Source organism: Urocitellus parryii, chromosome 3, assembly GCF_045843805.1.
Source record: "Urocitellus parryii isolate mUroPar1 chromosome 3, mUroPar1.hap1, whole genome shotgun sequence".
In the NCBI taxonomy this organism is placed as follows: domain Eukaryota; kingdom Metazoa; phylum Chordata; class Mammalia; order Rodentia; family Sciuridae; genus Urocitellus; species Urocitellus parryii.
In genome coordinates, this window is record NC_135533.1 from 111,527,261 (window position 1) to 111,541,120 (window position 13,860).

Consider the following 13,860-nt stretch of genomic DNA (forward strand, 5'->3'; position numbering starts at 1 on the left):
CAAAGAACCACAAAATGAAAACCAAAACACAATCTGAATGGGATATAATACTGACCTCTTATTAGGTGTTAAAATATATTTCTCTGTGCTAGCACTGACATGCAGAAAACCACAATACTAGCAAATGAAGAATGCATTTGTTTTGTGCAAGTACAACTTTTGTGCCTCTGTGGGTTTCATTTAAATCTACTAATGACAGCAGTACACTGAAAGATCCAGTTCACTGAAAAGACCCTCATAATTGAAAAAGGGTAAGTATACCCTTGAGAATTCCTTTTCTTCGGTAATATATGGTCCATTATGCAAATAAACATTGCACTTAACATCTATACTTATACCACTTAGGAGCCATTAGAGTAACTTCATCCTATAATGAGTCTGCAGTGAGCTCAAAGCACATATCATCTGACATTAAGGCCCAGGAAGTAGTTGGTAACTACTAACAATTAAGGAATAAAAGCTTATTCAGACTCTGTACTTTTATAAAGCTTAACATAAGGCATTACTTAGTGCAAATTATTCAGTTTTAACTAAACATTGAACACCTCAGCTGACAACTAAATACATCATTTTAAATAAGGCATAAGAATTGCTGACTGACTAAATGTCCTTCAAGTGCAAAACAGAGAAAAGCAGAGCACACAATGCTCGCACACACCCAAATCCTGTATGTCTGAGTACACTACAAAGTTTTTTCAACTTAAACTTTCTATGTCTACCTTAGAGATAGTAGTTAGTAATCACTTACATTAACAAGAGACTCCTTGAACTTGATGTGAAGTCTATAATTTGAAAGGGCAATGATGGCATCCTCAGCACGACCCACATACTCTGTGCTCTCTCCATGAAGTTCAAGGAAAGGAACCTTCAAAATGAAGAAACTCAGAGTTCTGAAGCAATTAAGGCCAAGTCTTTAAACAAAGGTCGAGTGAATAGATAGTGCATCCTCTTTAAATGGACAGTCATCCAAGTTTAAAGTACAGTACATAAGTAAAGAGGACGAGATTATACCCCCTAATTCAAATATAATTATTCAAATCCTGGACTCCTAAAAAAATGATAGAGAACATCATCTCAAATAATGACTTCTAAGAACATAAGTCTTGCTACAATGGCTTCCAGCTTGCATTTCTATAGGTATGGCTTAAAAAAATATATGTTTATAAGTCCAAACCTTTAATCCATTAGCTCTGCTACATCATTACTATGATGCTAAATACATATTACAATCCAAAGTGGCCTATGATTACCTGAAGATTCTCATCCTCCCGAATCAGCTGCTTCCTGGGAAAGATCTGATTGGCCTGGATGCACTCAAGACTGTGCCGAGTCTCTTCATCCTGAAAAAAACAAAAATTTTAAAATAACTTCAAAAACTTCTAGTTATCTATTTTTAGTTTTTCTGCCATGTCTTCTCACATAATCACAGTAAGAGCCCAATGACCAAGGCAAATAGGCAGAAAAATGCAAGAAAAAAAATTAATTTCCCAAACTATTCCATCAACATATTAACTGCTACTATGGTTTGGATAAGTGTCCTCCAAAGGTCCATATGTTAAAGGGCTGGCCACCAGTCTGTGGTGCTACTGGGAGGTGGTAGTACCTGTTAAGGTCTGTAAACAAGTCAAAATAACACCTGGTATTTTGGTGTTATTTTGACTTGTTTACAGACCTTACAAGTACCTTTAAAAGGTGGGGCCTAGTGAGAGGAAGTTGGACACAGTGGGATCTGCCATTGAAGGAGATATTGGGACTCCAGCCTTTGTGTCACCTTTGATTTTTATGTGAAATTTTCATCAATCGAATCTTGAAAGAATATTTAAGAAAAAGTAAAAACTAAATTTAACAAATTTGAAACATGTGTGAATACCAGCCCTAATTTACTCTGCCCAATATTCCCAAATAAATCTATTTCTGTTAAGGAAATTTCAAAAAAGAACAAAAACTTCTCATCTAAATTGCACTACAATTTAATTCACATTTTAAAAAGTAATGTTACAGGAAGACCTAAAAGAAATCTGTTAGAAAGCCTGACTCAAAATGATAGTAAAATCTGTTTACACAGATTTTTGAGGAGAGAGGGGAGCAGTATTGGGAGTTGAACCCAGGACTTCATACATGCATACATTTTTTTTTTAACACAACCATTTTTAAAACAGCAAAAACCACATCATGTTCAACTTATAACCACTATTTACTGAACATTTAGCACATGTTACTTATCACAATGTTATAAATCTCCTCAGGGTGGGGGGGGGAGTATAAACAATTCTTAGGATTAGAGTTGCTGTTAAATAAAACCATATTACACTACTTTTATCAGTGTGGTTCTTCAAGTGAAGTCTGCAGATTCTCTGAGGTCAAAACCACCTTCACAATAATATTAAGGCATTATCTGCCTTTTTCCTACTGTGTTGACACTTGTTCTAATACTGTAAAAAGAATAAGAAGGGTAAACTGAGCACCTTAGCACAATCAAGGCAGACATACCAATTTAACTAAAAATGACCTTGGAAAAGGCAGGAGAAAATTATATGAAATATTATGGTTGCTTCAAGGAAAAATATCTATGTGACTTTCAATTAACAATGAACTAGCCATTTTTTATGCACAATTTTTAATTGAAAGAATAACCGATGGACAAATTGTGGAAATTAAGACTTGGCCACATGGCAGATCTTTTTTCCAAATGACAATATATTTTTTATGCAAAAATTACAATACTGGAAAACCTGTCATCTGCCACCATGAATTTGATAGCTTTCCAATACTCAAAAATTTTGTAATAAAATCAGTGTGATATATCAAATATGATTTTTAAAAATTCACTATATGTCAACAGTTGAAAGACCTGCATTGCATAATGAACCTATTATTTTCCTAATGACCAATGTATGATATTTTAAATCATGCATGGATAAAAGTACAAGATAAGGGCTGGAGTTCAGGGGTAAAGTGCTTGCCTAGCACACACAATGCCCTGGTTTTGATCCCCAGAACCACACACCTGCCAAAAAATTACAAGACAGATCAAAAACGGTTAAAATAGAACAAAGAGGTTCACTTATAGTTTTAGATTCACACTGCAACTAAATTAAGGAACTACCACTTGTCAAGTTTTGGTGTAGTATTAAAAGAAAATACACGTGATTATCTAAAACACTTTTAAAATATTCTTCGCTTTTCTAACTACCTATTTATGTATGGCTGAATTTTCCTCACATTTGAAATAAAACATATTTTAATAGATTGAATGTGAGAGTAGATATGAGAATGTGTCATCTATTAAACCAAGCATTAAAGAGATCAGAAAAATTACACAATTTTTGGATAAGAAGTTATTTTTAATTAAAAATATTTATATTGCCATGTAATTTCTTACTTTTAAATGAGTTTATAAGCATTTGAGAGATTTCTCAGCTTTAATTTCTATTACAGTAAACACAGCAAACATAAACCACATAAACAAGCCCTCTTGGGAGCCCTTAATAATTTATCAATGTAAAAAGAGATGCTGAGACCAAAGGGTTTCAGAACTGCTATTCCAGACAGCACTCTAATACTAAGTAACAATTAAAGCTGTATAATTTGAAAGGCCAAACTTGTCCCAAAACTATTCTCCTATTGTTAATCCATGACAGAAAAAGCCACTCAGAATTTAACAATGACCTCAACCATCATTCTAGCAATCTTTGCTACAAAATGACTAAACCATTTTATTTTGAGACATGAGCTTTTTAAGGGCCTTTTAAAAAGATTGATATTTAAAATTTTTAAATAGCTTCAAATTATAAAAATATAATTTTACAAATGGTTTATAAAATGCTATGAAAAATTATGAAACTTCCATTATTAAATATACTTTTATTATTATTATAAAAAACTTATTTCCCTAGGATTACAAGCATCCCAGGATAATTGTTAAGAAACTGTAGCTGATAATCAAATAATTTTAAAAGCAAAATTATATATAAAAAAAAAACTTTTGTTTCTTATGTAGCCAAAATAAAAATGTTTAATGAGGGCTGGGGTTGTAGCTCAATGGTAACGTGCTTGCCTAGTATGTGTGAGGCACTGGGTTCCATTCTCAGCACCACATATAAAAAAATAAATGAATAAAGGTCCATCAATAACTAATAAATTTTTTTAAATACTTAATTAAGTGAGGCACTTTAATAAGGCTGACATGACAGAGCTTAGTGGTCTCGGAAAGAATAATTACCTAAAGTGTACTAAAGTCTGTAAATGGCTCCACTCCTATAAACACCAAAATAACTTGTTAGATGAAAAATGTTGAATTATGTCCCATCTGATTCAAATGTACGATATGTCAAGGTTATTGTACTGTCATGTGTAACTAATTAAAAAAAATAAAAAAAATACAAAAAAAGAAAAATGTTGTGTTGATCTGTACTATATTATGCCTTTCCACTCATTTCATTTGAAGTCAATTAATGAGTGAAAGAACAGGGGGAAGTGATTTTTTTTAAAAAGAACCCACTTTTCTACCATAAGTACTGGCTTAAAAAAATCCTACTTTCATTATTAAAAGGTATCTCTTGACTTAATGAAGGCTTAATGTTTACACTTAAAGGAAATAAAAGGAAAAGAGAGAATCCTGAATCAAGAAAAATGTTCTCATGAACCAACAGGGAATAGGTAGGAATTGCTATAAAAGAGGGAGAGGGGACAGCTTTTAAAAATTCTTACCTGAAAGTACACTTTAAACATACCTTCTCAGCATCACATTAACTAGCTTTTTAACTCACATAAATGTATAAGGCCTAAACTTTTAGTTTTTACTGTCTTTAAGATCATTTTACAGAGGCACTCATTATTTCTTTATGTGATTCCTTGACCCAGTTTTCCACTGACCCTCAAAACAGCTCAGAATTGAAATAATGTAGCAGGCTTTTTAAAAAGAGAAAGAAAAGGAAAAAGGAAAAAAAGGGAAAGAGAAGCCATTTACCTATTCATTCTTGCTAGCACACTCACTTTGGTGCTAATCCAGACTAATGTACCTAACCAAAGTAGCTACTGAACACTGAAAGAAAATTGTTTTCAACATATGAGAACTGACAATTAAGCCAGCAAGACAAGAACATGAAGTACTTATTTTCAGTTAAATCAAATAAATGCTCTTTTAAAAAACTACTGCCTCAGCTCATATTACCTATAAGGCTTCAGAAAAATGTCCCCCTGGGCTGGGGTTGTAGCTCAGTGGTAGAGTACTTGCCTGGCAAGTGTGAGGCACTGAGTTCGATTCTCAGCACCACATATAAATAAATGAATAAAATAAAGCTCCATCAACCTCTAAAAAAAATATTAAAAAAAAAAGAAAGAAAAATGTCCCTCTTTACACAGAACTGCATTTAACCTCAAAGATTTAATTAACATTAGGACCAACTAACTAACAGCCTAATTTTATTATAGTCTCTGTGATTTTAAGGTATAAAAGGAAACCCAACTTGACACAGTTAATAGGGAGGGAAACTGGGAAAAGGAAGAAATGGAAAGTAGTGGTGTGATAAAAAGCTGGGAACAGATTTTGCTTAGGCTATATGCACTTATTCATTAGTATTAAAAAATGCATTCCACATTGTTGATTTCCTGGTATTACGCAGGAATGCCAGGTGATGTAGAATCTGGTATTTCTTTGGCTCCACCTAGCTCTATAAAGTTAGAAGGGTCACTTGCGAAATCCCGAAAAGGGATCAGTCAACCACAGTTTCAGGCTGGTTTCTGCTACTGCTAAATTATGCAGGTAAGAAAGTTAAGTACATACTTCAGAGGAGAAGCCAACATTAAATATGAATATTTAAAGCACATAAGAGAAGACTGCTGACCAATTAAGTCCTATGAACTGAATCTATATATATTGTGTTCATGTTCAAAAAATGTAAAAGTAATCACCGGTCTTCTTACTGTCAGTATTGTCCATACATTATTCTTGGGGCTAGTATTTATAGTCATTGAAAATATATTTCCCTTGCTATAATCCTTGAAAATTGGTCAAAACAATTCAAAGGGCTAGGAAGCACAGAGTAGGAATCAGATAAAACAAGTAGCCATAAACTGATAGTTACTGCAACTGATATGAGAGTTCACTACAAATTCTTTCCTCATATAGTCTATGCTTAAGATTTTCCATATTGAAAATAAAAACATGTTTTCATAATTCCTGGTCTCTCAAAGAGACTTAAATATCATTTTAGATCTTTTAAGATTACAAGAGGCAGGAGAGGATGTTACCTTCAGATTACTACAGAAATATACATCAAAAACAAAATTCAATGCTCCTTTCTTACACAAAATTAAGGATTAAGGATGTACAATCTGAATGTTAAAATAATATGGTATATTAAATATATACCATATGAGTGGATCAAAGGCTCAATAACTTGCAAGATATTATGTAGCTAGTAAAATGATCTTTAGGAATCCAGTAAATCAACATGGGAAAACATTTAATGCATTGAATGAAATGAGAAAAAGACTTCATTATGTTATTGTAACTATATATGTAGATATATGAATGACAAGGACTACTTAGGAAAACATACAACCATAAGTTCTGGTGGTAGAATTACAAATGAGAATTTAAAAAAAAATTGTTATAATGGTTTATGTGGGGGGCAGGATGCACCACGGTCAAGCTGTTTACCAACTATCACACATAGAGGTGTCTCCAGAGCGTTTCTGCAGCACAGGGGCAGGAAGTACACAAGGAAGATAGTTGGGCACCAAAGAGATCCCAGCAGCACCAAGAAGAGGACCATGCTATTTGTTTCTAGCTATGTGGTATAAGTTGAAGGACAAAGTCTCCATATAGAACAGATCTGCTTTCATAAGCCCATAATTTGATAAACATTAGCATTGGCATAGCATACCATATAAATATAAGGCAAGCACTTTTTCAATTCATTAAAAACTGAGACCCAGCACCACAAAAAAAAAAAAAAAAAAAAAAACCCTGAGACAGGTAGTAAAATAAAATGTAGTCTAGAGAATTAACAGTAAAAGTTCATCAATGTTTGGGTACAAGAAATGAGAAAGTTGTAATGCCCACAAACTAAGAAAAAAGAGTCTACCTTTAAGAAGAGAACAGTTACCTTTCTCCTCTTTTTCATATGACATTTCTGCACAACTACCTTTTTTGTTTTGTTTTACTATGTTTTTAATTTTAAAAGCATTTTCCATACACATCCCTAATGAAGCTTGAAATTAACATGGTCTTTTCAATTCCTTTTTTGTGCACCAGCATGAAACAGTTTGGATCTAGGAAACACCATAAGGTAGAAACAGGACAATATTACAGAGAATCATTTTTCTCTTAAGATCTGAAATGCTATTTATATGTCCTCAAGATTAATGAAAACGTAGTTGGCTTGTTGCTCCATCTTCTCTGCCTTCCCTGGACCCTAAATGGTCCAGAAATCACTGAACTGTCCATGATATGTTCTTTTCAGTCAAAGATTCAAGCAGGGGAATGCAGATCTGCTGCCCTACTACCAAACCAAAATACTGCTTTGAAGAGACATAGATAGGCTGGGGATGTAACCCAGCGGTTGAGCACTTGCCTAGCATGTGCTAAGCCCTGGGTCCAATATCTAGTACTGAAGGGCAAGAAAGGAGGGTGGGGGGAAAGAGAGCAAGACTCATAGGGAATATAGGGAATTGCTTTGTGAGGTAACGCATGTTAACTAGCGCAATGTAGCCATTCTACAATATATACACACTTGAAAGAACACTGCACACAATATACATAATTTTGTCAACTAAAAAAGTAAAGACAATTCAGATGAAAAAATCATTGTCACTATATCCTACTTCCTAGAAATTTCTTTTTCTCTCTTTTCTTTTTTCTCCTTTTGGTACTGAGGATTGAGCCCAGAGCCTTGGGCTACTATTAAGCTATACTCCAACCCAGTTTCCTAGAAAAGGAATGAAAAACCTAGAGTCCAGGAACCATATGTTATTCTTTGGTTCCATTCACTAGCTGATTTAAAATGAGACTTAGTGTCCAGGTCACAGAATTCAAGTTAAGAGAAATGAAATTGGTCCATACAATGGAGTACCCTATCATTACTAATAATAAAAGAAGAGAGATTCTAGGGGAAAGAAAAATGATTTCTAACAAAAACAGAAATGGGTAAGTATGGATTAGTATTCAGCTGAATTGTCAGAATTGAGTTCAACTCCAATTTTCTTATTTCCTTATACTTACCATGACAGGAGGCCCAGATTAGGACGAGAGATCCCCGTCCCTTCTTCAGTGTCTGGCAAAGCTCTTCTTTCTCTTATGCTGAGATCTTTTTTTAAAAGAGAGAGAGAGAAAGAGAAAAAGAGCAAAATTGGCAATAGTTTTCCCCTAATTGGTATATCCTAATTAAAGGGACTGCACATATACAAACTAAAAAACTGAACAGAATCACTCAAGAAAAAGTTGAATGTCACCCTGTCAGTTCTCACTAGTCAATTCCAAACTTGATAATGCCTTTGCAAAAATCTTTCTGGACTTAACCTAGTTCTGGGAAAAAAAGGTAGCAAATGCTAACATTCTTACAATGATAGTTGTTAAAAAAAAAAAAAAAGGCTAAATCTTGGATGAAAGTAATAATTAAAATCAACCTGCAAATGAGAAAACAATATTCTTATAATTTTCAGAATGTTTGTATGGATCTTCTGTCTATGGGAAGCAAACATATTTAGCAAGCAAAATATGAACAACCTGTTTGTTATTCCAATATTCTATACTCACCTGTGCTAATACTTCCTATCTATCTATCTATCTATTTATTTATTTTTGGAGGTACCAAGAATTGAGTCCAGACTGTTCTCTTACCAAGCTATACCATCACCCTTTTTTATTTTTTGAGATGGGGCCTTGCCAAGTTGCCCAAGCTGGCCTCAAATTTGTAATCCTGGCTTTTGGGGAGGCTGAAGTGTGAGGATCTCCCGTGTACTACAGTGCCCAGCTCCTCTTACCTGTTTTATTAAGAACAAAAAAGAGAAAGGGGAAGAATACCCTACTAGAAATGCAAAGATAGGCTATTAAAGTATTATCTTTAGTAAGTTGCTCTTTTCTTTGAATAGATTAGTCTCATGTAATTCTGATTTGCTAAAGTTCAAAAAACAGAGGCTATCCTGGTTAATATTCAATATAAACCATATAAGACAGTGTATATGACAAAACAGAGGACAGTGTAAATGACAGAAAAGGGGACATCAAAGAAGTAGCAGGGTCCATATCATACAACGGTTTTGGGGTATTGTGAGCAAGAATAACATCAAATGATTTACTTTCAAGGATTATTCTGGCTAGTGAATCTAGGTAGGGAATAGTTTAGACTATTGGGAATGAGAAAGAAACAAAGGAAGAAACAGTTGGAAGGTAACTGCAATGATCCAGCCAAGAGACAAGGTAATAGTAATGGAAATGGTGGGATGTTGCTAGATTCTGGATACACCTTGCAAGTATCATCTTCAGGATTTGAGCTCATGAATTAAATTTAAAAGAAAAGGAAGTCTTTTTTTTTTTTTTTTTTTTTTTTTTTTTTGCCCCAGCAACTGAAAGCAAGGATTTACTGATGGGGAACATCCATAGTGAAGAAACAAAGGAGAATCATAAGTTCTATTTCAGACATATTACATTTGAGATGCACATCAAATATCCAGTTGAAAATCCCAAGTAAAGTGCTAGATAAACCAGACTAGAGATCTAAAAGATGGAAGTCAGAAATATTAATATAAATGTGGGAGACATTAGTGTGTGAACAGCATTTAAGCTGTATAAGTATAAAGAGAGGCCATGAAGATCATGGACAGGAGCTTGATATAATCCATTGTTTAGAGAAAAGACCACAGGGGTTCAGTAACAAGCCAAGTCACAGTCATCATTCTTGACATTCCTTCAAACCCACACCAAATCTTTGTGATTTGATAATGACCCAAATTGGCATAAAATTATTTCCTTTGTTCACTCCAATAAATATACTCAATACCTACTATATTCCAGGCATTGCTAGGCTTTAGAAAGACAACTGTGCATAAAAAGTCAAGAAGCGGTCTTCCTCAAGAGAAACAAACAGGATCTAATGTTAAGTAGTTAGCTAATAGACGCTACAAAGAAAACAGAGTTAAGCGTAAGAAATAACAGAATATGGTACTTGAAATAGGAAGTAAAGATGATGTAAGAGGGAAACTGTTAGAATTAAAAAGGAGAGAGGTATTATGCACAGTGGCCTACACCTATAAACTCAGCAACTCAGGAGGTTGAGGTGGGAGGACTGTAAGTTTGAAATCAACCTCAGCAACTTAGTGAGCCATAAAAAAACACAATGAGCCAGATGTGGTTGTGCACGCCTGTAATCCCAGCACTCGGGAGGTTAAGGCAAGAGGATCGCAAATTCAAAGCCAGCCTCAGCAAAAAAGCCAGGCACTAAGTAACTAAGTGAGACCCTGTCTCTAAATAAAACACAAAATACGGCTGGGGATGTGGCTCTGCCCCCGAATTCAATCCCTGGTACCCCCACAAAAAAATAATTATGAAATTCTATCATTTGCATTAATATAGATCAAACACAGGACATTGTGTCATAATTCTGACACAAAAAAGACAAATAATGCATATTCTCACTTACACGTAGACTCTAACAAGTTGATCTCCAAGAAACAGACAATAGAATAATGGCTAACAGAGCCTAAAAGGTGAGGGAGAGAGGAGAGAGGATGGTTAACAGATATACAGAGGTAAAACTAGATAGGAGGAGGAATAACTTCTAATGCTCTATAGCACCATATGGTAATTGTGGTCAACAACAGTTGATTATATCAAAATAAAGGATTTAGAACACAAAGTCCCCCCCCTACAAAGAAATGATTAATGTCTGAGGTGATAAATGTCAATAATAAATCTGATCTGATCATTACATATTGCATACATGTACTGAAATATCACACTGTACAGACTATATTCCATAAATATGTTCAATTACTATGTGTCAATTTAAAAATACATATGTTGAGACTGTTATAGAGAAACATTTTAAAAACTTGAAGTTCTGGACATCACAAAACCAAATTTATTGTTTATACAATAAACACCAATGTGCACTCTGTGACTTTGTGTGGTGGGGGGGGGGGCGGTAATATAGATTGAACCCAGGCTAAGCAAGCACTCTATCATTAGGCTACATCCCTAGCCCCACCTACCCACCCACCCCCCTTTTAATTTTTACTTTGAGACATGGTCTTGCTATGTTACCTAAGCTAACCTTGAATTTGCAATCCTCCTGCCTCTACTTCCCAAGTGGCTGGGACTACAGGCTTGCACCACAACACCCAGCACATGTAGTGTCCTTTAAGGTTTATTTTTTTCCCCAGGAAAAAAATGCACAGAAAACTCATACAGGCATCACAGAGTAAGACAACCAGCTGAACTGTAATCATCTAGTGACAATTCACTAAATTAAATTCCAATTACAAAGTAAATTGTTGTAAGAATTGTAATGCATTCTTCTGTCATATATAAATAAAATAAATTAAAAAAGTAAACTGCTGATCAGCAGTTACATCATATACGCATATGCTAACTTTACAGTTAAGGCTAAATTTTTAGTAAGCATGGAAATAATCACAATGAAGATCTGCCACTTAGCATTAAAAGACTAAATCAATTTAAAAAGTCTTCATCCGGAAGTGATGCCTTTGATTTCTATACCACATAAAGACTTTGAAAACAGTGTACTACACTGCAGGCAGTCAAAAATTACCCAAGAACCTATGTCAGATAGTTTGATTATGTATTGGTTCTTACACTAATGCAGTTTTTGTTCCAATGACAGACAGAAAAAGATAATAATTACAAAGTATGTTAAATGTGATGAAGGAAACAATTAGGATGCTGAGACAAAGAATGAATAAGAGGATGCAAGAGACTGACTACATCAGAAAAGCTGGCTGGGATGTGTGTGTGTGGGGGGGGTGTCAAACTTCTGGTATAGATAACAGCATAGTATTCCAGAAAGACTGACATATTTGAAGAACTAAAAGGAAGAAATCATTCTAGCTAAAATATATTGAATCAGAGTGAAAGTAGCCCAATTTAAAGTTGAAATGTATAAGGAAAAGATCATGTAAAGATTATATTCCAAGCACAACAGGATACCATTTACAGGTTTTAAACAGAAGAGTGATATGAAGATCATGCTGACTACTGTGTGGTGACTGGATTAAAAAACGGAAAAAATAAAGAAGACAATCGGGAACAATTACAGGAAGAGGATGGTGTTTTGATTTAGAAGAGTGGAAGTACAGACAGAAGAAAGACAAAGATCTGAAAGGTATTTTGTAGTATAATAACATAACAAAGGTAAAAACATGGATGTAGGGGTTAAGGGAGAGTGGAGAATTTACAATTCAGGAAAGAAAATAAGTAGATAAAATAAAATCAGAAAATCGGAAGTGCTGCTTTAAGAATTTGAGAAAAATTAAAATTGCCATAGGAATTCCAAATTCATAAGTAAAAGCCAAGAAGATCATGGGTAAGTCTGCAACCAATCTGAATTAAGAAGTTTTTAAAGGTTCCTTTTAAAACTACAAAGAACAGTCATGAACAATCCTTAGGAAATACTCAAGGGTTATTGCAACACCTCACTTGCATAACTTGGGCCGCATTGTGGTAGTTATACTTTCACCACAAAAGGAAGAAGTTGAATCATTACTGTTAGTCTGATAAACAATTAAGACATGTGAATTTGCTTAGGTCTAATAGTAATGGATGGTCCATGTAAGAAATTTTAAAAATAGCTATAAAAGGTAAACAAATACCCTCTTATGATGCTGGTAGGAATATAAAATGGTGCAGCCTCTTTGGAAAACAGCCTCATATTTCCTCAAACAATAATAGAGATTTACCAATTGACCCAGCAATAGCAATCCTAGTATTTATCTGAGAAAACAAAAAAGTATGAACACATAAGAACTTATACACACATGTTCTCAGCAACATTACCGAAATAACGAAAAGGTGGAAACTATTTGTTCAACTATATGAACATTTGGATTAACAAAATGGTATCCAAACAATGGATTATTGTTCAGTCTTGGAAAGGAATGAAATATTGATAAACTTTGAACACATGATAAAAGAAGCCAAACACAAAAGACTACATGCCATAGCAGGATTATGTTTACATGAAATGTCTAGAACAAGGAAATTCTATAGAGATAGAAAATTAATTAGTATTTGCTTAGGGCTGGGAGAGATGGAGGGCAAGAGACAGTGACAGCTAGGGGATATGAAGTTTCTTTTCTGAAGTGATGAAAATGTTCTAAAATAGGCAAGTGATGGCTACAGATTTTTGTGAATAGTGTATTCACTGAATCATATACTCTACATGGTGAACTACACAGTATGTGAATCTTCCCCCCCAATCCCACAAACCATCTTGGGAATCAAACCCAGGGATTCTCTACCACTGAGCTACATTCCCAGTGCTTTTCCATTTTTATTTTAAGACAAGGTCTCACTAAACTTCCCAGACAGATTCCAAACTGGCAATCTTCCCATCTTGTCCTCCAAAGTAGCTGGGACTATAGAACCACACTCGCCAGAATTATATTTTAATAACTGCTTCTTAAAAAAACAAGAACCAGCAAGATTTTTTTTTTTTTTTGTACCAGGGATTGCACTCAGCAACACTCAACCACTGAGTCCCATTCTCAGTTCAATTTTTTTTTTAAGAGAGAGAGAGAATTTTTTAATATTTATTTTTCAGTTTAAGGTGGACACAACATCTTTATTTTATTTTTATATGGTGCTGAGTATCGAACCCAGCACCCCGTGCATGCCAGACA

The 13,860-nt window shown here is 34.4% G+C and overlaps 1 protein-coding gene across 10 annotated transcripts in view; it reads right to left on the reverse strand.

The window, feature by feature from the left end:
- Positions 1-13,860, reverse strand: part of LOC113200070 (phosphatidylinositol-3,5-bisphosphate 3-phosphatase MTMR3) — a 143,082-nt gene that overhangs the window by 43,251 nt on the left and 85,971 nt on the right. For 9 of the 10 annotated variants that reach the window (XM_077796006.1, XM_077796005.1, XM_077796013.1 and 6 more), the window contains exons 3-5: positions 8,228-8,312; positions 1,251-1,340; positions 749-865 (exon numbers count right to left, since the gene is read on the reverse strand). In XM_077796006.1, the coding sequence (XP_077652132.1) occupies positions 749-865; positions 1,251-1,340; positions 8,228-8,230 (210 nt within the window). In that variant the 5' untranslated portion in view covers positions 8,231-8,312. Of the gene's footprint in view, positions 1-748; positions 866-1,250; positions 1,341-8,227; positions 8,313-10,643; positions 10,704-13,860 lie in introns of all 10 variants that reach the window. The other variant, XM_077796007.1, reaches the window with a different exon arrangement.